Raw genomic sequence first — 14,222 nt, forward strand, 5'->3', positions numbered from 1 at the left:
AAAAAAAAGTACCATGCTAGTGAGTGTTGATAACAGGGGACCCTACGCACATGGTAGGAGCAGAGTCCACAGGAAATCTCTGTGTCTTCCCCTCTATTTCGCTGTAAACTTAAAATTCCTTTAAAAAAACAGTCATACAAAAGAAGTTCATCAACACATTCTACCTGATAATGTACGCAAAGGATGGCTGGTCCTAGCTGGGTGCATCTTGCAGCTGTTCTGAGGTCTCCTCCTCCTGTATTTGACTTGAACCCTAGATGGGCCTGCTGGAAGCCTTCCATGTATGGGGCTCACGGTATGTACCATCCTACGCTCACCGTGCCGCACACAGCCGGGGTTGCTTAGTGAATCTTCCGGTTTTGCAAGATCTAGATTACAAAACTGGGGGACAGGTTTGCTCCTGGGTTATAAACTGGGTGAAAAAAAAGGATGGATTCCAAGGTACCTCCCTAAAACACTAGCTGTCATATTACAAAATGAGGAGATACAAAAATTACAGGGAAAATTTTGTAACCTAAATAAGCAATTTACCAACTGGATTGCATTCATTCACAGTTGACTGTCCAGTGGTATCTATCAGAGTCGTAAAAAAAATATGCCAAAGCACTGGACAGGGTGAGGGTAGGTGACAGATGGCCCCCCAAGGCCTTATATTATTACCTTTGTATGCAGTTGGTTCCTCCATAATTATCTCATTCCTTACCTTTATGCATTTAACTTTTTATTTATCCTCCTCGCAAAATTGTTTGAAATAAATATCCATGCTGGTAGCCAAAACCACTGTAGTCTTTCCAGCTTCCTCTTCCCGTGTGGAATGACACCATGGATGTCCTCAGGGGTTGCTCTGTGTTGCTGAACTCAACCTGTGGGGGTCAGTCCAAGGGAAAGCCAGTAGTGAGTTCTGAATTCTAAGGAAATCTCAAAGCCATCTTTATAGGTCCCACAGTTGTTGCAGATTCTTAGAAGCAATGACAAATGTAGGTTGTTAAACTTGGAAACAATAGGAAAACAATCTGGAAATTAACAAACTGCCTTTGGCAAAAGACTCTGCGTACCCAGGGTGTATGCATTGTGCAATAAATCAATATAAGGAGATATAACTGGTGACAGGTAGTGCCTTTGGGGATCACCCAGGTATATATATCCAATAAGGGGTTAATATCCAAAATATATAAAGAACTCCTACAACTTAACGAAAAAAAAATCTGATTGCAAAATGGGCAGAAGTCTGGAATAGACATTTTTCCAAACAAGACATGCAAATTACCTACAGTCAATGAAAAGACATTCAACATTACTCATCAGAGAAATGCAAATCAAAACCACAATGAGATTTCTACCTTAGACTGGTCAGAATGACCAATACCAAAGAGACAAGAAATGGCAGGTATCGGTGATGATGTAGAGAAAAGGAAACCCTTGTACACTATTTGGTAGGAATGTAAATTGGTACAGCCACTACAGAAAACAGTATGGAGATTTGTCAAAAATTAAAAATAAAAATACAGTATGATCCATTTTACTCAAAGAAAATACAAACACTAATGTGAAAAGATACATGCATCTTAAGTTTCTAGCAGCATTCCTTACAATAGCCAAATTACAGTAGCAGCCCAAGTGTCCATTGATAGATGAATGGCTGAAGAAGATGTGGTATACATACAAATGGAATGTTCCTCATCCATAAAAAAGGAATGAAATCTTACCATTCATGACAACGTGGATGGACTTAGAGCATACAATGCTGAATGAAATAAGTCAGACAAAGAAAGACCAATACCATATGATTTCATTTCTACATGGAAGCCAAAAACAAACCCAAAAAACAAAAAAACAAGATAAATGAACAAACAAGTAGATTTATAACTACAGAGAACAAACTGGTGGTTGCCAGAGGGCAGGGGGTGGGGTGGGAGGGCGGGTACAATAGTGAAAGGGATTTGGAGGTACAAACTTCCAGTTATAAAATAAGTAAGTCACAGGGATGAAAAGTACAGCATAGGGAATATAGTCAATAATATTGGAATAACGTTGTGTGGTGGCAGATGGTGACAATACTTGGCGTGGTGGACACTTCATAATGTACATAATTGTTGAATCACTGTTGTGCACCTGAAACTGATAAAATACTGTATGTCAACTACACTTAATTGAAAACTTAAAAATAATAAAATGGCTTTAAATTGGTGTCACTACAGGCAGCCCCCGATCTAAGAAGCTGCTGGATAATGAAGGCTTATTCTCTAAACTGTTGTTCAGAGCTCAGAATTTTTTTCCATAGAAACACCATATGATGGAGCTCACTGATCAGACATGAAAGTTGATTTAACTACTAGTGATTGTGACGGACAGGACTCAAGGATCTACTTCAAATTCAACTAACCACTCTGTACAGTATTCTTCTCGTGGGAAGACCTATATCAAGTTCCAACTCACAATGTCAGGCACATTCCATGACCCCATCCATCTCCTTGCTCGTTTTTGAAATTCTCAGCAAAAACACCAGGACCTTCCTAATGGAATGAATGAGAATTCAGGTCTCCTGTCTCCAAATCCTTTCTGGAAGTTATCCCTTAATATCTGGGCAAAAGGTAATGCTTGGGTCAGTCATTCTTAGGGTCTCTGAATTAGGAGAGTAGGGTGTTACCTCCACAAAAACGGAGCCTGTAGATTCTGACCTCCCCTACTTGGTGGGTCATAAGGGGTTAAGGCAAAGAGTATGATTGAAAGAACATTTACTGTAGGTCAACAAATGTGAATTTGAATCTTGACCATTATCTATGTACACTTGAATGAATGACTTGACATATCTGGGTCTTACTTTTCATTTATTTTAAAAAATAATAAATAGGGGAACCTGAGTCCTCAGTCGGGCAAACATCTGACTCTTGATTTCAGCTCAGGTCATATCAGGCTTGCAAGATCCAACCCTGTGTCAGTCTCCATACTGGGCATGGATCCTGCTTGGGATTTTTTCTCTCCCTTTCCCTCTGCCCCTCTCCATGTCTGTCTGTCTGTCTCTCTCTCTCTCTCGTTCTCTCAAATTAATTAATTAATTAATAATAGTAATAAATAAATAGCATGCCAAATTTTTGGAAAGAAAGTTTTTAGCTTTCAAGAGAACTTCTAAGGAATCCATCCTCCCCAAATTAAGAACAAGTGGTCAAAAGGATCTGCTAAATTCTTTTAGCACTGCCTTTTAAATTCTAAGTCTAGTCTTTCTTAGGAGCTGCCTGACCATGATTTCCTCACCAACTGAGTATCAGGACCCTCCAAACCATCTGCTATCATTCTCCTCCTTCATGTCAGTTAAACAATAAGCAGAATGACAAAAGTTTTATGCCCTTTCTACATGATTTCCCATTCTCCAAAAATCTTTCTTTTTGCTGTCATCAAAGATCTATCACTTCACAACCCTCCATTTCCAAATGAGCATTTACGTTGACTGGACTTCTAGGTCTTCACTTGGTGTCTTCCAGACTTTCCCACCCCCCCCATCTCCTCAATCAATCCACCCTTCTACATGTCAATTTGCTTGACATGTTCCTTGCTCCTAAAGTTTTGGACCCAAGACAGGTTGAAATCTAAGGTCAGCCCTCATAATTTAGGATCACTTTATTTTTTTTTCCTTTCAGGAAAAGGAGCACTTAATTGCTTATCCTGTGTGTGGAGTTACCATCTAGCAGGAGGAATCTGCACCTCGGACTGTCTGGTGGGAGAATACAGAGTGGGAGAGGTACTGAGAGCTGGGCAGGCTGTGCCCTCCTCCATTTCTGCAGAGGTGTGGGAGGTCGTTCTGGGAAAATCAGGAAGTCTTACAATTCCCATGCTTGCTCTAGTTTTATAACCTTCTACCACCGCATCACAGAAGGGTGCTACCCACCTGTAGCCTTTATCGCCAAGCGACTGAGATGACCTAAGATAAATAATGGGGAAGTTAGATAATGAGGACCTCAGATTTATCTCTACATTCATTGCTCATGATCTTAAAAGTTTCGGCGCCACTTAAGAATATTATATCAGAGATAAAAAATATTAGGGTGCCTGGGGGCTCAGTCGGTTGAGCATCGGACTCTTGATTTTGGCTCAGGGTCATCATCTCATGGTCCTGGGATCGAGCCCCAGGTCAGGTTCTACGTTCAGTGTGGAGTCTGCTTGAGATGCTCTCTCCTTTTCCCTCTGGTCCTTCCCCACTCAAAACCCCCCACCAATAAATAAATCTTAAGAGAAAGAAGAAATATCTTCTCTCCTACTCCTCTGCTGTCTCACCTGAAATGCCTGAATAATGTCAAAACTACACAACTGCTGCGGTCCTTCCATTTCCTCCACCCTGCACAGTGTATTAAGAGAGATATATTTCATTTCCTTGCCTAGAAACCAGGGAAATTCTGAATTCACTAACATCTTGTGCTTCCAAGCTGTAGAAACTAAGCAAATCTCTTAATGGTGAAATTAACATGACCCAACATATTCACATAGGAGTTCTCTTTACATCCTTCCACCTTGGAGAAACTCCTCCATTTCAGAGAGATTAGATAATTTGCTAACAATCACCTGGGTAGTAAGTAACAAAGCTGGGATTGAACCCAGGGGTCCTGACAGCTAACCCAGGATTTGGTAAGACAATCACAGCTGAGACAGGATCAGCACCTGAAATGTGCTCAAAGGCTCAACAAAGGCAATTTCCATTCCTTCCTTTTCTACCATACCACCCTTCCAAAGCACGGAAGTAAAACAGGAAGACATCGACATTTTTAGCACCACTGAAGCAGCCTCTTGTCAGGAGGGAAGCCACTTTCTCCTTATCTCTTATTTCACTGTTTTAGCTAAACAGTCACAAATATTATGATGGGGCAGGGCCACACACGGCATCTAACAGCACAGAGGCCAAGGGGACTAATGAGTGCAGGTGTCAGGTCAAAGAAAACCCCAGGGCAGACCTGATGAAACGTGGAATTGGATGGGTCACCTGTATTGGTGACATTGGAGCAAGGTTCTGGGGATTCTCTCAACTAGGACAGCACAAAAAGAGGGTCCCTTCCCCTCAGCTGTCTGGGATGTTGCCATGTGGGAGTGATGACCATGTTGACAGTCTAGTTTTTAAAGAGAAACTAGGAACTGATTTACAAGTGAAATATCCCAGTTTTGAAATGTGGGCAATGAACTGAAAATTTTATAAAGGGTGAAGGTCCATTTCGTAATGAGCCAGACACAACTTGTCCTTGACCAGGTACAGCACATGAGCTGTCTGTTCTGTAACTTGAGCGGTTCTAGAAGCCTGTTCTCCCACTGTTGTTACCAGAGGATCTCAGAAGCAGAGACCCAGCAGTGGTTTCCCCCAAGTGCAGCCAGGTGGGCCTTTCACCTTAAACCGTGAAAGTGGACCCAGAACAAGCTGTCTTTCTTCTGTCCCCCACATGCCTCCCTTCCTCATGGAGACAAAATGGAATTCCCACCTGGGAAATCCAGTGCCTTGTTGATTCCTCCACACTCAAAAAGAATCTCCCAATTGTTCTTACCAGGGGGAGAAGTTTAACTGTGAAAAATGTGATGAGAGCTGCGTGGAATGCAAGGGACCTGGCACTAAGAACTGTACGGTGTGCCCCGCCAACTTGGTGCTGTTTGTGGATGACGGCCGTTGCCTACACTGCTGTAATGGGTCCGATTCCTCTAACGCCCAGGACTGCTGTGACTGCCGGAACACCACAGGTGAGCCGAGAGGAAGAGCAGCCTGCAGAGGAAGGGCCTAGACTCCAGAAGGGGATGAGAGCACAGGGGAGAGAGGATAGAAAGTTCTGGAGAACAAATAGAGCGATCTTTTTATTGAGTGCCTGCTATGTGCTTACCATCCCTAAAACTTTCTGTCCATCAACTCATAGAAGTAGATCCTTTTAATTTTAAACTTTTTTTAAACATTTATTTATTTCAGAAAGAGAGTGTGAGAGCACAAGTCGGGGGAGGGACAGAAGGAGAGGGAGAGACAGAATCTTCAAGCATACTGCCTGCTGAGTGTGGAACCCAAGTCGGGGCTTGATCCAAAGACCCAGAGGTCATGATCTGAGCTGAAATCAAGAGTCAGCCACTTAACCAACTAAGCCATCCAAGTGCCTCTATGTAGAATTTTTTAAGGAATCTCTATACCCAACCTGGGGCTCTAACTCATGACCCCAAGAGTCTCATGCTCTATCTACTGAGCCAGCCAGGCACCCCTATAAGTAGGTATTCTTAATCCCCTTTTGCAGATGAGGAGACCAAGATTCAAAGGGTTTGATTAGCATGTTCAGGTACACAACAATGTTAAGGGATCATCTGGAGTTAGACTGTAGGTCCTTCAGACTGCAAAGCCTGCACTCTTTCCACTACCATGCCGCCACTAAGATAACTCAAGTTGGTCTAGAAACTCATCTTTTTTTTTTTTAAAGATTTTATTTATTTATTTGTCAGAGAGAGAGAGGGAGAGAGAGCAAGCACAGGCAGACAGAATGGCAGGCAGAGGCAGAGGGAGAAGCAGGCTCCCTGATGAGCAAGGAGCCCGATGTGGGACTCGATCCCAGGACGCTGGGATCATGACCTGAGCCGAAGGCAGCTGCTTAACCAACTGAGCCACCCAGGCGTCCCTAGAATCTCATCTTTTAAAAAAGATTTTATTCTACAGAAGAGAGAAAGTGCACACACACACATGGGCATGTGAGTGAGGGGAGAGGGAGAGGGAGAATCTCATGCAGACTCCCCACTGAGCGTGGAACCAGACTCAGAGCTCAATCTTATGACCCTGAGATGATGACCTGAGTGGAAATCAAGAGTCAGACCCTTAACAGACTGAGCCACCCAGGTGCCCCTAGAATCTCTTTTTTATAAACTTACTATCTTCTTTTTTATTCTTCTCTCCTGGGGGGGAAAAAAAAGGAAAAGAATCAACTATCAAAGAAGCTGATGTCAGTGTTACCTTGATTCTGCTATAGACTCATTCTATGGAAGTTAGCCCAAGTCCAGGGCTCCCCTTAGAGACTTAAAGCATTTTATTTATTTATTTTTTTAAAGATTTTATTTATTTGACAGAGAGAGATCACAAGTAGGTAGAGAGGCAGGCAGAGAGAGAGGAAGGGAAGCAGGCTCCCTGCCAAGCAGAGAGCCCGATGCAGGGCTCGATCCCAGGACCCTGGGATCATGACCTGAGCCGAAGGCAGAGGCTTTAACCCACTGAGCCACCCAGGTGCCCTGACTTAAAGCATTTTAAAAATGAACATTCAACAAAGGCTAAAAGGAAACAAAATTCCTTTTACCTATTCCCAGGCCCTCAACTGCCTCCTTCTCCCAAACCCATCCATATGTATATGGGTACTTGGGCTTCACAGGCCACAAACTCAGAAAGATCCCAAATGGAGTGATTCTGCCTTAAATAAATAAATAAATATTTATTTATTTATTTATTTATAAAATATTTGTATTTATATGTTTATTATTTATTATATATTTTTCTTCTTAAAATACATTCTCTAGTCCAGAAGCAGATCATTTCCTTGGGGTTCAGATGTATCTGGCCTGACAAAAAGACATCATATTTACGTGAGCCTGTCCATGTATAAATGAAGTAAAGCTCAGACCCATAACTGCTACTGGCCATTTTTAAAAAAATTTTCTTGTTAGCTTTTTCAATTAAATTCTAAAATCATCTTTCCAAAAACGAATGATTTCCTTCTTTTAGCTTTCCCACCCCCACAAACACCTGGTCTCTACAGCCTCTCATACGTAACCACCGTCAGGGTCTGATTGCCTAATATCCACGTTACGTCTGCTAAGAGTAATAACCCTCATTACATCAGTGGCTTTAAATGAAACCAGAAGTGTGTGCACACTGGATGCAGAGTTTCTCCACGACTGGTCCAACTAACAGCAATTTAATCAGCCTTCCTGGGCTTTCTGTGGCACTTGAAGATCCCCCTGGGACCAATTTACAAAAATCTAAATACTCTTGATTACCTGCTCATTTTTTTTTACGGAGACACTCTGCTCCTTCAAAGAAACCAGATCACAGAGGCTGACCCTGACTCTGCAGACCGAAGCCTGGAGAAGAGAAAGACAGGATTGCATATGGTGCCCTAGTACCTGAAACAATCTCGAAATATCTTTTATGGATTCTCCTGCCCTAGGCCATATTTCTCTCCAAGTACCACACACAGATTGCTTATCCATCCCTCTGGTGCTTTAATATTTCCTCCAGGGAAAAATTCTGTGCTGCTATTGTTAACGTCAAAGGCAATTATGAGAGTGCTATTATGTCAGAAGAGGAAATTCTGTTTGATGGGAAAAATCCCATGAGGATGAAAGTTTGGATAAAACAGGCAACTTATTTATCACTAGCAAAAAGAAAGGGAGGGGCGCCTGGGTGGCTCAGTGGGTTAAGGCCTCTGCCTTCAGCTTGGGTCATGATCCCAGGCTCCTGGGATCGAGCCCTGCATTGGGCTCTCTGCTCAGCGGGGAGCCTGCTTCCCCCTCTCTCTCTGCCTGCTGCTCTGCCTACTTGTGATCTCTGTCTGTCAGATAAATAAATTAAAAAAAAAAAAAAAAGAAAGAAAGAAAGGGAAATACAGAGTGGTGGTGAATCAGACCTAATTGGCCAGTACATAATAAGCAAAAATAATGGCCCCTCAAATAATTGGCAGCAGAATTACATCCATTAGCCTAATATATATAATACACCTAGAATCTCATAAAAGAATCCTGGGGGCAGACCCTGGTGGTTCAAAAACCACTTACGGAAAACTTACCCTGTATTTCAACTTGTACATCCAATAGAGCCTGCTAGTTTTTTCCCTGGTGCTCTCATACTCTCTTTCACTGGTGGATGAACAACAGGGGGACAACAGGGGAACAACAGGGGGCAGGGCTCTCAACTTTAGAAATTGTCATTATGATACAAGAGTCCCGTCCCTCAACTTGATTGTCAGAATTTTTTTTTTAAATATTTTATTTATTTGACAGACAGAGATCACAAGTAGGCAGAGAGGCAGGCAGAGAGAGAGGAGGAAGCAGGCTCCCTGCCGAGCAGAGAGCCCGACGCGGGGCTCGATCCCAGGACCCTGGGATCATGACCTGAGCCGAAGGCAGAGGCTTTAACCCACTGAGCCACCCAGGCGCCCGAGGTTGTCAGAATTTAAAGAAGTTACGTCTCTTCCTATCAGATTAGGGCTACAGAATGCATGACCCCAAAAACACAGTTGTCAGAGTATATGCCCAAATGTCTCTGGTCCCTAGCATGCAATCTGGATTCCTGGGTTCAAATTTTAATTGCTCTACAGACAAGCTTTTACCTCTGACAGGCAACAATTCGTCCTTTCTGTGGGCCTCAGTTTTCTCAACTGTCAAGCAACAGAATGACCTAATTTCTTTTGTTTGTTGTTTTTTGTTTTTGTTTTTGTTTTTGTTTTTTGTATCATCGCATTGAGTTCTACTGATTGACCACAGTAATTCAACTTGGTATTTAAAACAAATCTCCAGGGGCCCCTGCGTGGCTCAGTTGGTTGAGCGTCAGAATCTTGATAATCAGCTCAGGTCTTGATCTCAGGGTCATGAGTTCAAGCCCCATGTTGATGTCCACACTGGGCATGTGGAGCCTACTTTAAAAAATAATAATAAGGGACGCCTGGGTGGCTCAGTTGGTTAAGCAGCTGCCTTTGGCTCAGGTCATGATCCCAGCATCCTGGGATCGAGTCCCACATCGGGCTCCTTGCTCAGCGGGGAGCCTGCTTCTCCCTCTGCTTGCCTTGTGCTCACTTTCTCGCTCTCCCTCTCTCTGACAAATAAATAAAATCTTTAAAAAATAATAATAGTAATAAATAATAAAACAAATCATATTCTCCAGCTGATCTGCGTTTTCTCTACATTTAGCTGTGGAGAGTCTGTCCTGCCAGTCTTCAGGTCATTTCCTGGGTTACTTACATTGATGTGGATGTTATCTAGATGGGATACTCCACCATCTTCTCCAGAAGTCTGACCTAATTAATTTCTAAGGCCCCCCACAACTCTAAAAGTCAATGGTTTGGGGGCACCTGACTGGCTCAGTCAGGTAGAACAAGTGATTCTTGATCTCGGGGTTGTGAGTTTGAGCCCCATGTTAGGCATAGAGACTACTTTAAAAAAAAAAAAAGTCAATGGTTTTATAATCTTCTCTGCCCTTGAATTTGGACCAGGTTGAAGGGTACCTGAGGAAAGGAATCAGTCTTAGAGAAAGTCAGAGTTGAAACAAAAAATAGAGCATTTAGCAGTAACTGAAGCACAGCCCAAGATGGAGTATTTTATTAAGAAGGAAATAGAAGAATCGATTGGTCGGGTTGGATACCTGGCGACTGACTCATGAGGTGTGAGGGGACTCTATGTCTCAAACTGATCTTCAGCCTGGAAGGGTTTGTTGAACTCGTCAGACACAAACTGGGACTCTCAGGAGATACATGGTACAATTCTGTAGAGTGTTGTGCCCTCTAGGAAAATCAGAGGTAATGATTCTGCCATTTTAGTTTTTGAAGATAAAGCAAAGCTTTTTACTTCAGAAACTAGTTTTCCTCATTGCTTTTCTTCTCTCCCATGCTTCCCTGCTCTGCTCTTCTCTGGGATCTTCTTCCAACAGAGGAGTGTATCTTTCAAGCAAGTGACATTGGGCCTGCCAGTGAACATACCAAGATAGCCCTGTTCATCACCTCCTCCATTATGCTGGTGCTTCTGCTCGGGGCAGCTGTGATCGTCTGGAGGAAATCACGGGGCCGAGTCCAGCCAGTGGCGAAGGCTGGCTATGAGAAGCTGGCCAACCCTAGCATGTCCTATGTTTCCTATAAGAGCAGCCATCATGAAAACACCAGTTTTGAAGAGGATCAGGTGATTGAGTACAGGGACCAGGACTATGATGAGGAGGATGATGATGACATCGTCTACATGGGCCAAGATGGCACTGTTTACCGGAAATTTAAGTATGGGCTTCTAGATGATGAAGATGAAGATGAGTTGGAATACGATGATGAGAGTTACTCCTACCAGTACACAAGAGTTCCCCCCAACCCTGCCCCATTCCACTCACAGGCATTCATGTGAGTGTTATAGTTTGGGGGTTTTATCCCCACACAGTGGGCTGATGTGTGGGTGTTTGTCTTTGTCTCTTAACCATGAGTCCAACTAGAGTATGTAAGAATGCTGAAATAATTTGTTCTTCTTTTGAGTGGTTAAACTCAGTTCTGAGGAACAAGGATAAAATTCAGAGAGATTTCCCTCAAAATAATAAATCAAAATACAGGAAGTAAAAAAAAGTGAGATTTGTACATTTCATGAGATTTTTTAAAAAAAGTGGACCTCTAGGAATTCTGTTTCTCAGCTATCCTGTGGAGATACTTGCTGCCTTCTGGGATTCTGGTATTTCTGTAAATGAGTTGGGGGGTGGGGGATGGGGAGACAAAAGAGTTGTTTGTCTCAGGAAATTTTCCTCCCCTGTTAGTGTCATCTTTAGGCAAAGGTTGGTTCTTTTTGGGTCATCTAAAGAGGGTCCTCCTCCTCCTGCTACTTATCAGTCCCCTCCAGACTGCCCCTGAGGAGAAGATGATACTACCTGTGCTAAGGGGGTTCCCAACCTACTTGGAGATGAGGAAAGAAAAGAGAGCCAGCATCAGAGCCAAGGAGCCCTGTGCTCGCTGGGCTCTGGTTCTTCTGCAGGAATCCACAGCCAGTCTGTTCTAGGGACGAGCAAGTTCAGGCAGAACATAGGTAGCAGCAAGCCAGCAGGACAGAAATCATTACATTTCCAAGAATTGCAGCATTATACCCTCATAGTTTTCTAAGAGCTTCTGTGGTGGGAAACACCCACTAAGACATCAAGTAATAGAGAAAAATGGTAGAGTTAACCTAACATAAATTGGGGTAAAATGACAAGAACTGCATCCACTCTGGAAAAACAAACAAACAACTTTTTAGCGTTCATTGACAGCCTGTCATGGACCTGAGAACTCACAGTAGAAAAAGTTGGAAAGGATTCTAACATGGAAAATCCCAACGCCCTGCTCGCAAGTGTTATCCCAACCTTCTAGCACTCTCTACCGCTAAGATCCATTTCTAGACATCCTAGGCTCTCCTTGGTCCACTCTCTTGTCAAGTACAGGTTCAGATTTGTGCACTGGGCCATTTTCTACCAATAGTAACAGAGAGAGAGGGGCTCTTACCATGTGAAATTACATAAGCCGGTTTTTGCAGATTTTCTTGTCCAAGCGGAAGTTACAGGCAGTGCTGGGAGGGGATCACACACACACAAAAGACATTTTCAGACAACAATGCTGCTCATAAAAAAATTTATCACACACCTCCTATAGGTATTGAGATAATTCCTTTAAGAAAAAAGTCACTCCACTTAATATCAGGACATCATGGGGTTGGTACTGTTATTACCCTGTTTTTATAGGAAACCTAAGACTTTTGAGAGGTTAAGTAAATAGCCCAAGGTCACAGAAAGCTAATAGGGATTCCAGCAAAAAGAATGACCCTGATGGGCATATTCTTAATAGCTATGCTATACTGGCATAAAATAAGAAGCAACCTAAATACAGTATAAAAGGGTGGTTATTTTATTTCATGATATGGCAACTATATTATCTTTACTAAATTCATGCATTTTTCTTTTCTTTTAACATAATATATCACTGACACAGGAAATTTCTGTGAAGAAGCCTTCAGAGTACTGAAGGCCTCCATGTTTCTTAAAACAAAGGTTGGCAAACTTTTCTCTGGAAAGGGCCAGATAGTAAATATTTAAGGCTTTGCGCAACGATCAACTTGGCCATAGGCACTAATGCAGCCAATTCAGAACAAATAAGTGGGCCACATTCCAATTAAACTTTATTTATGGGTGCTGAAATTTGGATTTAAGGCAATTTCCACATATCATGAAATACTGTTTTTTGATTTTTTTTTTCTTCCAGAACTTATAAAGGTAAAACCATTCTTAGCTTGGGGAAGTTCAAAATCAGGTAATGGGCCAGACTGGCCAACAGACTACAGACTGCTGAACTCATCTCAAAAAAAAAATCCTTAAGAACCATGTGTATTGATACACACTTGATATGCTTCCAACAGTTTTGATCATTTAAAATCATCCCTTCCAAATCTATCATCTGAAGTTCTGATAGTGCCCTTTTTGATTCTTAGAAAATAAAAATGGATGCAGGATAGCCATCATATGAATGGGAGACTTCTTTATCCCTTCCCGTGTGATTACAGAGTGTAGACTAAGCACGAGTAATTTCATTCGTTCTGTGTTGGTTTTCTTCCCTGGTAATTCTGAAGCCCTGATAGACTGAGTTGTACATCTCTTTGTGTAGCCTGGAAATGGTTTTCCAAGAAAAATCTGTGTTTATGATGCACAGTTAAAGATTCAATGAGGTTGAGATGACCTTGAATACCAAGAAAAATTGTGTTGTTACCTTGTGTGAGCCTCCCCAAAAAAGGCCTGTGCTGTGTGTTGGTACAGTTTGACATCTTTCCTTCCTTGTTCTTGGTCATGCCGCCTTATCCTCGGGCTTCTTTTGAACACTGTGCTAACAACTGTCTAAAAGATAAATATGTGCTTGGAAAACAAACTCACTTTTTGGTTTTCTGTTTGCAAATAACTTGGAAATATTGAAAGGATCCTTATAGACTGGAAAAGCACCAAGAGGCTGAGCGAGGGCTTGGAAAGTTCCAGTTCATAGACAGCAATTTTTAAAATTGGACCCAAAATTAAATCAAGACCAGATAAATGCGATGGGGACTGGCTTATTCACAGCCTATTTCTGAGCCCATTGTGGGCCTGGTATTATGATTTACCAAGTAAGAGACACAAAACAATGCTGTTTGTTTGTTTTAAAGATTTTTATTTATTTGACAGACAGAGATCACAAGTAGGCAGAGAGGCAGGCAGAGAAAGAGAGAGGGAGGCAGGCTCCCTGCTGAGCAGAGAGCCCAATGCGGGGCTCAATCCCAGGACCCTGGGATCATGACCTGAGCCGAAGGCAGAGGCTTTAACCCACTGAGCCACCCAGGCGCCCCAACAATGCTGTTTGTTAAGAGTGCTGTTTTTCCTTTGTATCCATCTACCTCCAATGACTGGAGCTAGTCATAGCTGTCATGAAACTTCTTCCTGAAGAGCAGTCCAAACCATCTGTCAGCCCCACCATCACTGACTCAGTTAGGTTCCCAGTCTCTCTCATCTGGAC

General features: G+C 42.5%; 1 protein-coding gene across 1 annotated transcript in view; it reads left to right on the forward strand.

The window, feature by feature from the left end:
• LOC111153546 (proprotein convertase subtilisin/kexin type 5) overlaps window positions 1-11,285 on the forward strand; it is a 455,156-nt gene extending 443,871 nt beyond the window's left edge. The window contains exons 35-37 of the mRNA XM_022512624.1: window positions 3,636-3,736; window positions 5,523-5,709; window positions 10,625-11,285. Coding sequence (XP_022368332.1) covers window positions 3,636-3,736; window positions 5,523-5,709; window positions 10,625-11,082 — 746 coding nt within the window. The 3' untranslated portion in view covers window positions 11,083-11,285. The remainder of the gene's footprint in view (window positions 1-3,635; window positions 3,737-5,522; window positions 5,710-10,624) is intronic.
• The last annotated feature ends 2,937 nt before the right edge of the window (window positions 11,286-14,222 follow it).

The sequence above is a fragment of the Enhydra lutris genome, unplaced genomic scaffold, assembly GCF_002288905.1.
Source record: "Enhydra lutris kenyoni isolate GAN:26980312 unplaced genomic scaffold, ASM228890v2 scaffoldscaffold33, whole genome shotgun sequence".
Lineage (NCBI taxonomy): Eukaryota > Metazoa > Chordata > Mammalia > Carnivora > Mustelidae > Enhydra > Enhydra lutris.